Source organism: Melopsittacus undulatus, chromosome 6 (assembly GCF_012275295.1).
Source record: "Melopsittacus undulatus isolate bMelUnd1 chromosome 6, bMelUnd1.mat.Z, whole genome shotgun sequence".
NCBI lineage: Eukaryota > Metazoa > Chordata > Aves > Psittaciformes > Psittaculidae > Melopsittacus > Melopsittacus undulatus.
The window spans coordinates 70,103,120-70,115,593 of record NC_047532.1 but is presented as its reverse complement, the minus strand read 5'-3'; the positions used below and the strand labels follow the sequence as shown (position 1 = coordinate 70,115,593).

The 12,474-nt window shown below is 40.6% G+C and overlaps 1 protein-coding gene across 1 annotated transcript in view; it reads left to right on the top strand.

The window, feature by feature from the left end:
- Positions 1 to 9,917, top strand: part of PIK3CB (phosphatidylinositol-4,5-bisphosphate 3-kinase catalytic subunit beta) — an 82,015-nt gene extending 72,098 nt beyond the window's left edge. Inside the window, exons 20-24 of the mRNA XM_034064037.1 lie at positions 2,470 to 2,637; positions 3,102 to 3,225; positions 3,888 to 4,033; positions 7,833 to 7,965; positions 8,463 to 9,917. Coding sequence (XP_033919928.1) covers positions 2,470 to 2,637; positions 3,102 to 3,225; positions 3,888 to 4,033; positions 7,833 to 7,965; positions 8,463 to 8,600 — 709 coding nt within the window. The 3' untranslated portion in view covers positions 8,601 to 9,917. The remainder of the gene's footprint in view (positions 1 to 2,469; positions 2,638 to 3,101; positions 3,226 to 3,887; positions 4,034 to 7,832; positions 7,966 to 8,462) is intronic.
- Positions 9,918 to 12,474: the final 2,557 nt, after the last annotated feature.

Below are 12,474 nucleotides of genomic sequence, written 5' to 3'. Positions count from 1 at the left end.
ATACTCAGTAGATTGTCATTCTCTGATACTTGTTTCTATGAGAAATGTTTAAATACTACAAATACCTGTCACAGCGGAGGAGCATAACATCTGTCTGTGGGGTCTGCAGTGTTGCACCTCTAGGAAGAGTAATTCTTGCATCAAAAAGCGTATCTGCAGCTTTACCTATGTGACAGCATTGAAACTGTGTTAAGGCAGAACTTAGCAGAGTAACAGAACAAAAGAATATCTGAAGTTTGAGGAGTTCGATCTATGTTGAGTGACCTTTGTTGTTGGAGACTGTCAAGGTATTTAGTATTTGGTTACTTTATGGACAGATAAGAGTGAGTTCTCCAGACTACTTTTTCATTTCATGGCTTGTTGAGTTCAATGCCTACCTTAACGTCTGTCAAGTCTGATGTTAAGTAACTGTACATGAATGAAATCAGAGCTCATAAACATATTGAAAAATGCATTTGTTACAAATGAAAAATTGCAGTATTTTTAAACCACTCTCCTTGAAGTTACAGAGAATGTGTTAATAAATTACCAGAACTTGATGATGGATTTGGAAATATACTGCTTTGGAGAATTAAACTTTGGAAATAAAGAACTGTACTAAATGGAATGAAGAATATTTTCTGTCCTGCTCAGGATTGCTGTGTTGATCTGCCTGTGGTCTTTACTGGCATTAAAAAGCAGGGAGCATATCCTGCTGACAGATGTTGAAGTCAGAAAGACCAGGATGAGATGGAAAGGGCCCAGAGGATTTGTCCCTAACTTGACTCCTGTCAAACTGTCTCTCTGACAAGGATGTTTTTTCCTCCAGTTGTAAGCTCACAGTCCTCAAGGGGCTGAAGGCTTTCATCATTGCTTGCTTTTGAAGGGGAAGTTGTTGGACATATGCCCAGTTAAGCTGCAAGTAGGGTGGGTTGAAATGCCATGGAAGAAGGCCAGCATGCACTTTAACCTGGCAATATTTGGCTTACGTTTGTCGTGTCTTGATAAGGATGGGCAGTACTTCCTTGTATCGTGGACACTGGTGTTCAGTAATTACAGATCCCTTCTGTTCATTGTGAGAGCCCTTTGGTCTAGACTGTTGGGGTTTTTTAATTGGGAAATAGACTAGAATACAAATAGGAAGAAATTTCCAAATCTGCACTTCTCTTTCTTTATTATTATTAGGTTTTAATTTTTGTTTCAAAGTTGTGTGTTCTGAATCCCCTGTTGCATCTAGTTTTCAGTTCATTTTGTTGCCAGTAGAGAAGAACCCCCAGCTATATAGTTATTCCTACTTGTGCCTCTTCAATTGCGTGCTATTACTTAGGCAGAGAAACTGTTCAGCTATCTAATAGCTATTATGCCAAAAAGTTCCAATTATTTTCACCTGGAATGTTATTTACTTTTCCACTATGACTTGGGATAATAGGCTAAATAGCTAAATAATAGCTAAAAGATGTGGTTCTGCTTTGTAGCAATTAGTATCTGCTTTATATATGAATACAGATTAAACTCCACCAGCAGTGCTTTGTGTATATATATGTGTGTGTGTGTATTTATATGTAAGTATGGATGCATATATACCCCACACAAATTTTAATGTCCTGTAATTTTTCATACAGCTTTGTAAGTTAGTGAGTGCTAGTCTATACCGTGTGTACTGCAATTAGATTAGCATGGGTAGCCATTCTTTTCTATGTGGATCCATGACCAGAACAGAGATAATACTCTTGACACCTCCATTTGGGATGCAGTGCCTTTGAAGAGTTGCTTTACTTTCCCATTGCAGACATGGAGCTCCCATCCAAGTTCCCATTCCATTTAGCATTTTAAGCATTTGGAGTGAGGACATGTTTTGGAAAAAAATACACTTAACACTTAGACACATCTCTCTTTGAGTGTGTCTTAATGCAATGATATTGTTGTAGATGCTTTTACAAGACATGGTATATGAATGCACATGAATATTCTTGCACATTAGGCAGGTTAAAAGGTGTGTTCCTGGTTTTCATTAGATTTCTATGCTTGAAATATGTAAGAGTTGAAAAACATTATTTTATGTTTATATTAAAAAGGATTTCTAGCGTTTTATGTTAAACTAGGAAGAACGGGGGAAAAGAGATGCTCTTTTCCATTTACACAAATGATTTTTTATAGAAGGACATAACTGCTTAGCCAGTAAAATAACAAATGAATACAAAGGGCTCCCTCTATGGTTTCTCCTACCAAGGTACAACTGTGTTATCTAGGAAAAGGGAAAAATAAGGGTTATTTATAATTTCTTTATATATATATATACATATATATATGGAAAAAGAATACTTTAAATGTATTGCTGGTATTTTAACTTTGCAAGCAATGTCTGTACCTTAACCTTTGAGAGTTTAGTGTTCAAGGTAGCCTGAGTATTCAGTCTCCAGTGTATGTTGACACACTAAAGAAACATGCTTGCTGTTTCTGTTTTTAACATGAATCTGTGTTTCCTTTCAGGATATTGCCTTATGGCTGTTTAGCAACTGGAGATCACTCAGGCCTTATTGAGGCTGTGTCTAGTTCAGAAACCATTGCTGACATTCAGTTAAATAGCAGCAACGTTGCTGCTGCTGCTGCCTTCAACAAAGATGCTCTCTTGAACTGGCTGAAGGAATACAATTTAGGGTAAACTCTACATTCTATTTTCTCATTTATAGTTTAAGCCACAAAATTCCTTCAAGTTTCTATTTCAATGTCGAGGAGTATGTGATGCTTCTGGCAAGTTTGTTACTACTTATTTTTCTAGTGTGTAAAATTCTGACCCTAATCCATGGTGCCCTTGGGATTCCAACAGCAATCCAGCTGAAATGTAGCAGCATTTTGACTGCATGTTGTTAAATTATACTAGATTTGACAAAACAAAGAAACCCAAGGAAACTAGATGGGTCACAAGTCTTGGTGTTGTTGCCTTTCATATTTGCATTTCTCCTGTTCTTCCTAGCTACTTTTTACAGTGTTTTCTCTCAAATAAGTCTAGGTTTACCTCATCCTAATGGGCACCTGGTTTAAACAAGCAAAAATCCTTTTTGAGGTCCAGGCATGACACAAATTACCAGTCTTGTGCACTAATGTTGTCTTTGTGGTTCTAGAGATGACTTGGATCGAGCCATTGAAGAATTTACCCTGTCCTGTGCTGGCTACTGTGTAGCTACTTATGTACTGGGGATTGGTGACAGACACAGTGACAATATTATGGTCAGAAAAAATGGTCAGGTAAAAAAATCTCTTCTGTAGGTAGAATTATTACAGTATCTCTGTTGTGAGATTTAGATTATATTTATCTATAAGAATTAAATTGAACTTTTGATTTCTTCAGTGTCTCAGTAAAATTAACTTGTCTGAGTTTATGTAAGTTATTCTGCCTGTAAAACTAGCAAGGATTCTAAAGAGAGAGTTTTAGGGACACTGCAATATCAAAGTTTTTACCTGCTAAAAGAAAGCTTGGAAGGTCCTTAACTTTGTTTCTGAAGTGGGAGCCCAGCTGCAGGTTCGCTGAGATTAACTTCATTTCTACTAGCTTTGCTTCTGGCTTTATGTGGGAAGCCCTTGGATATGATGATGTTGAGTCTTGTGAGCTCATCATTGGGCTCATTTTTCTATCTGATATTACCACAGGATGTTTCTTGCAGATGGCAAAAGCTTAAACTTGAGATAATATTTTGCACGTTGATTTGGTTGCTCATAAGAGCCTGGATGTTATCACTGACTTTAAATAAATCTTGAAATGTTTAAAACTAAATACTCCCAATGGGTTGAAACTGTGGGTTCTGAGGAGTAGCATTATGCATTAGCTGTTCTTGATATCAGCAACCTGCAGAGGTATCGGGAAAGTGAAATATTTCACTGTATAAGTTAATTTCATTTCTGTTTTTTAGCTCTTTCATATAGATTTTGGGCATATCCTTGGAAACTTCAAGTCCAAGTTTGGAATTAAAAGGGAACGGGTACCTTTCATACTCACCTATGATTTCATTCATGTTATTCAACAAGGAAAAACAGGGAACACTGAAAAATTTGGTCGGTGAGTACTACTTTGATCTCTTCCTTTCGTAACTGAGATGATCTCTGGTGATAATTTCTAATAGACCAGGGAACCTATCTGGGTTTGTTTTGCTCATTTGCACTTGTGTGGAAGTGTGCTAACACGCATTTAAAACACAATCTACTTCTCTCCTTGTGTTTGAATATATTAACGAATTACTTCACACATCAGAAACTGCAGCTCTACAGTGAAATATAAAGTTCCGTTTTTCTCCTCCAGCAGGAGATGGCAGACACTTCTGGGCTGGTCTCCTTTTTACCTTCAGCTGCACGAGGCAGGAGGGAGGGATTCATAGAATCATAGAATAGTTAGGGTTGGAAAGCACCTTAAAATTCTCTAGTTCCAACCCCCTGCCATAGACAGGGACACCTCACACTAAACCATGTCACCCAAGGCTTTGTCCAACCTGGCCTTGAACACTGCCAGGGATGAAGCATTCACAACCTCCTTGGGCAACCCATTCCAGTGCCTCACTACCCTAACAGTAAAGAATTTCTTCCTTATATCCAATTTAAACCTCTGCTGTTTAAGTTTGAACCCATTACCCCTTGTCCTATCACTACAGTCCCTAATGAATAGTCCCTCCCCAGCATCCCTGTAGGCCCCCTTCAGATACTTGAAGGCTGCTATGAGGTCTCCACGCAGCCTTCTCTTCTCCAGGCTAAACAGCCCCAACTTTCTCAGCCTGTCTTCATATGGGAGGTGCTCCAGCCCCTGATCATCCTCGTGGCCTCCTCTGGACTTGTTCGAACAGTTCCATGTCCTTTTTATGTTGAGGACACCAGAACTGCACACAATACTCCAAGTGATGTCTGACGAGAGCAGAGTAGAGGGGCAGGATCACCTCCTTTGACCTGCTGGTCACGCTTCTTTTGATGCAGCCCAGAATGTGGTGGGCTTTCTGGGCTGTAAGCGCACACTGAAGCTGGCTCATGTTCATCAGCCAACACCCCCAAGTCCTTCTCTGCAGGGCTGCTCTGAATCTCTTCTCTGCCCAACCTGTAGCTGTGCCTGGGATTGCTCCCACCCAGGTGTAGGACCTTGCACTTGCCATGGTTAAACTTCATGAGGTTGGCATCAGCCCACCTCACAAGTGTGTCAAGGTCCCTCTGGATGGCATTCCTTCCCTCTAGCATATTAACAGAACCACACAGCTTGGTGTAATTGGCAAACTTGCTGAGGGTGCACTCAATCCCGCTGTCCATGTCACTGACAAAGATGTTGGACAAGACTGGTCCCAACACTGATCCCTGAGGGACACCACTCATTACTGGTCTCCAGCCAGACATTGAACCATTGACCACAGCTCTTTGAGTGCGACCATTCAGCCGTTCTTTATCCACTGAGTGGTCCACCTATCAAATTGATGTCTCTCCAATTTAGAGACATGGATGTCATGTGGGACAGTGTCGAGCGCTTTGCACAAGTCCAGGTAGATGACGTCAACTGCTCCACCCCTGTCTATCAGTTCCGTAGCCCCATCATAGAAGGCCATCAAATTGGTCAGCAGGATTTCCCCTTAGTGAAGCCATGCTGGCTGTCACCAAGCACCTTGTTGTTTTTCATGTGCCCCAGCATGCCTTCCAGGAGAATCTGCTCCCAGATTTTGCCAGGCACAGAGGTGAGACTGACTGGTCTGTAATTCCCCAGGTCATCCATTTTCCCCTTCTTGAAAATGGGGGTTATATTTCCCTTTTTCCAGTCATCAGGAACTTCACCTGACTGCCATGATTTTTCAAATATGATGGCCAGTGGCTTTGCAACTTCATTCGCCAGCTCCTTCAGGACCCGCGGATGGATTTCATCAGGGCCCATGGACTGGTGTACATTCAGGTTCTTAAGATGGTCTCGAACCAGATCCTCTTGTACAGTGGGCCCAAGGTCTTCATTCTCACAGTCCCTGTGTCTGCCTTCCAAGACTTGGGTGGTGTGATCAGAGCCTTTGCCAGTGAAGACCGAGGCAAAGAAGTCATTCAGAACCTCACCCTTCTCCAAATCCTATGTAGCCAGTTCACTTCCGTAGATTATTTTTCAAGTGAGATGAAGCACTGGACTTAAGCAGTCTCCCTTCTGCCCTTTCTGTCTGTCAGTTCACATTCATTGTACTGATTGATCATGCCCTGACTTAGATGCTGTCGTGGTTTAATCCCAGTCAGCCATACACTTTCTACTCCCCCTCCTCTTTCTTTCCTTCCCCCCCCCCCGGAGGGATGGGGAGGAGAATCGAAAGAATGTAACTCCCACGAGTTCAGATTAGAGCAGTCCAGTAACTAAGGTAAAACACAAATCACTGCTGCTACCAACAATAATAATAATGATAAGGGAAACAACAAGGGAGGATAATACGATACCCCCTGCCAAAATGAGCCTGACTGAGAAGAGAGTGCCCTTCTGGGTAACTCTCAGTTACCTCCTGGGCGTGACGTGCTGTGGTATGGAATACCTCTTTGGCTAGTTTGGGTCAGGTGTCCTGTCTCTGCTTCCTCCTGGCTTCCCCTCCTTGCTGGCAGAGCAGGAGACGCACAAAGTCCTTGGTCAGAGTAAACATTACTAAGCAGCAACTAAAAACAGTAGTGTTATCAGTGCTGTTCCCAGGCCGAAAGTCACAAACACAGCACTGCACCAGCTACTAAGAAGGAGAAAAAATGACTTCTACTGCTGAACACAGGACAGATGCTTAGGTGTATAGAGCCACCTCCTCCCAGTTCAATGCTTTTGCATGCCCCTTCCCATCTCAGGATACCGTGCTGCGGTGGACCATGAAAGCCCATGGCAAGGGAAGCTGCCTTCTGTGATCCTACATGCTGTGGGAGATCTGTCTTTTTTCCCTTCTGTATCATTCTCACCAATGACAGGAGGGGTGTTCTGAATGTTTTACTCTCACTTCACTATCTGTTTTTAAAGGAAGAATTTTTTGACAGAGATGTGAAATTACATACTTAAATATGTAAGATAAATCTTACAGGTACTTCTGGTAGCAGAAGGTGTACATATAGTTATAATGGTGTGTCTACGAAAAGAGCTGCCAGTGACCCATGTCTCTTCAGGAAACTAAGGAAATCAACCTGTAGCTACACTTTTAAAGGCATGATATAAAGGCCATTAAGTGACTGTGCTGTTACAAGAGCTGTGGACTGTGGAGTACTTTAAATGGCAGTAGGGTTCCACTTTCACTTGAAAAAGTGCTTCAGAAGAGATTTTATTCTTTGAATTGTTGCTCATCATCTTAGTCTGAAGGGTTCTTCCAATTTTCTGTGGAAATTTACAGATTAAGTGCTGGACAATGGCACATTTGGGGGCACTAAGCAAGGTCTTAAGTGCCTCTGTGATAGGTCTTTATGCCAGATCTGGCAGTGAGTTCAATTTTGAGCATATCTGAAGGAATATTACCTTACAGAGACAGGCTAGATTGGTAGGGACTGCTATAGAGTTGCTGTTCTCCACTGTGTAGCATCATGAGGGTGTTTCACTTAACATTCTGGGAGAGGTGGGACACCAGCATTATCTTTGCCATTTTTTGCTTTTTCTGAAGAATGGTTGTTTGTTTTAAAGCTTTTGGCCTCTTATACTGATGTTCTAAGTGGTCCTTGGAGGGCATGGGATATATTTGGGGGAACGCATTGGAGATTCTGTAGGTATCTGTGTCCTTTCTGTTTGTGTTCCTACAATACATGTGTTAGACCAGGTAACAGTTTTTGGAAATCATTATATACATTTGTCAGCTGTGTAAGTTCTCATGTGTTGTCTTGATCGCATGTGCTTGTGGTTGAACGTGAAGGTTCCGCCAGTATTGTGAAGAAGCATACTTGATTCTGCGAAAACATGGAAACCTATTTATTACACTCTTTGCACTGATGTTAACTGCAGGGCTTCCAGAGCTAACCTCTGTCAAGGACATCCAGTATCTCAAGGTAAAGTATGATTTACAGCTCAGTGGGACTTTGGGACTTTGCAGTATGTGAATTTTTATACTAAGATTAATACATTTTAATTGTTTTCCATTTCTGTCAAGATTTCCACATAGTTCCTAAAGCGTTCTTTTTGAGCTCTATCAAACAAGGCCTGTAGTCAGTCCTAGCGGTTAAAGGAAACTGTGAATACGTGTTCCTTTCAGCTGTTCTATAATGAGTTCAGCATCCCTTCAACTTAAATGTAGTTACCTCAGGGGTTTTCTATGTCTTGGCCTATGCACAAGCACAGACCTGCAAAGGGAAAAAATATCTGCTTAATTCTTATTTAGTTTTGTCTTTAAGCCCAGAAAATACCTCTCATGCAGCACTCAATGAATAATAGGTGAAAAAGTGTCAGAACAGGAAAAAAACAGAATGTGGTTTGTGTTGCATGGTGGAGGCAGCATTAACTGTAGTTTATAAAATTCCTAACAGTACTTGTTTTGCTGTCATTTTAGGACTCTCTCGCCTTAGGGAAGAGTGAAGAAGAAGCACTAAAGCAATTTAAGCAGAAGTTTGATGAAGCACTCCGGGAAAGTTGGACTACTAAAGTGAACTGGATGGCTCACACTGTTCGAAAAGACTACAGATCCTAGAAGGTTTTCGCATTTGCACTAAGCTGGATGTTCCTTTGCTAAGTGTTTTTTAAAAGGGATCTGTATCATGGACCAATGGAACCTATTTTAAATAAGAAATAAAATAAAACCACGAGAAGAAGTAAGACCCTACAAATAGTGAACATCCTGGATAATCAGTTCCTGCTGACTTTGCACGCTGAGAGCTACTAGGCATTTTTAAAACTTCTTTGGTACTTTATGGAGGTGTAAATATTTGTTTTTATACGTTAGGGTAATGCACTCTAACAGCCTCAGGAGGTTTGGAGACCTCTGACAGAATTGTTCTTTGTTTAAAGTTGGGACTTGAAGAGAAAATTTTTTTTATATATATCCTAATCTGGCTAAAATTGACCATATTGTGTATATTTTTCATATGAATTCTGCCTTACTGGCACAGATGCATTAAGTTACTGTAAATAGCAACCACAGTATCATTGTACTACAGGGAGCTGCTTAATGTCTTATACTGCTGCCGAAAGAAGAGTAGATATTGGTAAGATGGGGAGGTGGATAGGGGGAGACCTCTGGACGTGATGTGACGTACATATGTTCAGGGTTGCATGATCTTTTTCCTTTGACATAACACACACAAATGAAGCCCTTCTGGAAGGGCAAAGTAAGGCCAGGCATGCCTGGGAGACCCTCACTCTCCCATTTGGTCTCTGAGGCTTGGCTTTCAACCTTTTACAATGCACATTAACTTCAGGTTCAGCAAGAAGCTCCTTACAGCCTTACACTGAAATTGGTATCTCAGATTAGTTGTGCCATGCAAGCATATTGATTTAGGTATGGAAAATTTTCATCAAATATACTATACATAGTGTTTTATCAGAGCATACATACCAAAAACCCGAAGTGTTTGGAAAACCAAGTGTTTATGGGAGATCATTCCCTAAAACACCAATGAGAAGTCATTAATCTTTTCTTTCTGTATTTATTAAAGGCTTGCAGTAATGTTGTTTTACAAGATATATATGTTGAAGATGGTTGCTGAAGAAACTGGATTTGTTTTAATTTATTTAGTGAGGTACCAGTCTTTTAGGTGTTTAAATGGAGAGCAGATTTGTTACGTGCAATAGGGAACTGCTGGTTAAGAGATGTAACATACTGTTTCTGAACATCAGCAAGATAGACTTTACTGCTTGTTCTCCAAGGAACACTGGTAGCTCTCAATTCCTGTTGCCATTTGAAAGAGAATTAAACATATATTTCCTTTTGACTAAACAGTTGTTTTGCATAGAAATGTTGGTTTATGTAGGAATTTAATTAAAGGCAGTTTTACTTTGTTGAGAGTGATTTATTTTTGTCATTGTTTGGGGGTTTTGTTGTTTCTTTTCAAGGTCAAGAACCTTTTTGGAGCCAGGGCACCATTTTATGCAGTGGCTTGATTCTCTTGTCCTTCACCCTTTGGGTGAGACTGACTGAAAAAACCTCTGAAATACTGAAAAAACAGTATTGCAAAAGTAACATGGGCTTTATGGTTTTTAGATATTTTTTGTAATAATATAGTAGCACTTGAAGTGTGCCATGTCTTCCTTTTAATTTATTTTTACTTTTAAAGCAGATGGGAAGAAGGGTACAAAGAAACTATTTTGCAGGTGACAACTTTGGGAAAAGTAATTTCATCCTCAGCTAATTTACAGCATATAAATTTGCATATGTGGCCATTCCTGGATGTGTGATGTTTTCTGTCAGCGTACTAGAGTGTCTCTGCTATGTTGTCTTGTTGAGGGAAACATACCCTTCTCCCTGGAACTTGGCACATTCATCTTTGCTGTGCAAGCCTGGTGTGCAAGGTCTGGGGCAGGAGGGAGTGTGACAGCTTCTTACATCTGAGGCTAACAGATCAGCACCTTGTTCCACTCAACTTCATGTGAGACTGGGAACAAGTTGTTAAGTCTGTGCCTTTGATTCCCATCTGCAAAACTAGCAAGTAGCATTGGCCTCCAGCCACAGAAGCACCTTCCCTCAGTTACCACCGGGATGTTGCACAGAGTAAAGATGGTTTGGCCATCAGTCCATTAATTAATTCTTTATTTGCCTCCCATATCCAGCCATAGGGTTAAATTGGGCAGTTTATTTGGACTAAGTGGGATCATATTTCTTTTCTTCCTCTGAGATATTATTTTAAACCATTATTTGCAGAATTCAGAAGGCATCAGTTGGTCAGATTATAATGTGAGAGGGTTTTTTAAGGATTTTGTCCCTAATAGTGAGTAGAAACATAACATGATTTTAAGTGTGGAAGCTGTGGAAAGCATGTAGCTTTATGCTGCTGTAGAAGAGAAATGTAAGCTAGGACCTTGGTACAAAACTCTTGTCACTTCAGATGATCTTGTGTCACATTTATTAATCTTTTCCAAGTTTGCTTCTAGCCTGGTCTGAAAGTTTCCATGGGAAAAGTGACTTCTCTTAAACCAGCTCTGCTTGTCCAGCCTTCATTGCATCTGACAGGGAAAAAGGCACCTAGACTGCTTTAAAAACAAACTGGGAATATACAGTGTGTATATTGTATAAATCTGTTCTGGTTTTCTTCTGACTGCATGATTACTGGATGGGTTTCCTTGCTTTACCTTGTATCATCTGATTTGTGGCGAATGGTGACAACTGCTGTTCTTGCACTCCTGTGTGACCTGTCCTTGGTTTCCAAGGAGAGCACTCCCATGATTTGCCCCTCAGCAGTGGAGTTGCTTCCTTTCCCTTTGATGCTTGTATTAGTTTTGTTGACAGTGGTGTGTTGTTTAAGTCATTCACATTCTAGCAAATGCCATTGTCAGAACCTATTCATATATTTAATACAGCAGAGTCCAATATTGCTCTTTAATTTCCTAGAGCTATTGAAATCAGATAATTAAATAGCACAGTCTCTTAGTAATTAATATGTCAGGTGATGATCATAGCTTTATTCTTTAGGAATGATTCCAAGCCTAAATCTTTTAAGTATATAATCAGTAATTCTATTTTTACTCTTTCACGATATATTGGGTTAATATAATTCTGTGTCTGAGCTGGCTTCTAAAATGAAATAATGCATTCCAGGTTTTGGCAAGTTCTCTTAAAATAATTCAAAAAGTAACTTGTCTGGCAGAATGCTGCCAAGTGATGAGGGAGTAGATCCGACCCAATGGAAAGTGACTCTTAGTAGGTGCTGCCATATGTGATGACAGTGCTGCTTTGCTGTTGGACCTTACAGTTTGCATATGGCTCTGGCTCGCTTGATGGACAGCCTACCTCCTGGCTTGGTTCACTAGGTAACAGTCAGACTAAACTCAAGACAGGAGTCTTATTGCCTGACCACAGTACCCCTGGCTACTGATGGCTTTAATGAGCTGGGCATGCATGCTATTAGTACTGCTGTGCCTTTCCAACTTGACCCAGGTGAGGAGCTTGCCATCTTGTCCTCTAGCAAACCACAAAGGAAAGCTCTACATCAAATGCTGGTAGAACTTTACATGTTTTATCAGCTCTGGAGCACCCCACTGAAAGCCAGCTCAACTCCGTAACCTATTTTAGCAGGTTTCCTGTATTGGACTGTCAGATGGAAAATAATACTACTGTAATGAGCTAGTCCATCCTTTCAGTCTGGCACCTTGAGATTCCTCAGGTGAAGTTTCCCCAGGGATTGTTTGATGAAGGATGGGATGGGTATGTATTTTTTAAGTAATGGCATGGCTTACTCTTTGGAAACCTGTGAAGGATCATGGTTTAAGAACAGCAGTCAGAGAGAAATGTAAAAGGTTAATTCTGATTTGATAGGCATAGTTTTGCTTTTATGAAGCAAATGGGAGGAAGCGACAATCAAGCTCCATGGAAACATGGGTTCTGAGGGATTACAGCCCTTGTAGCGCAAGGA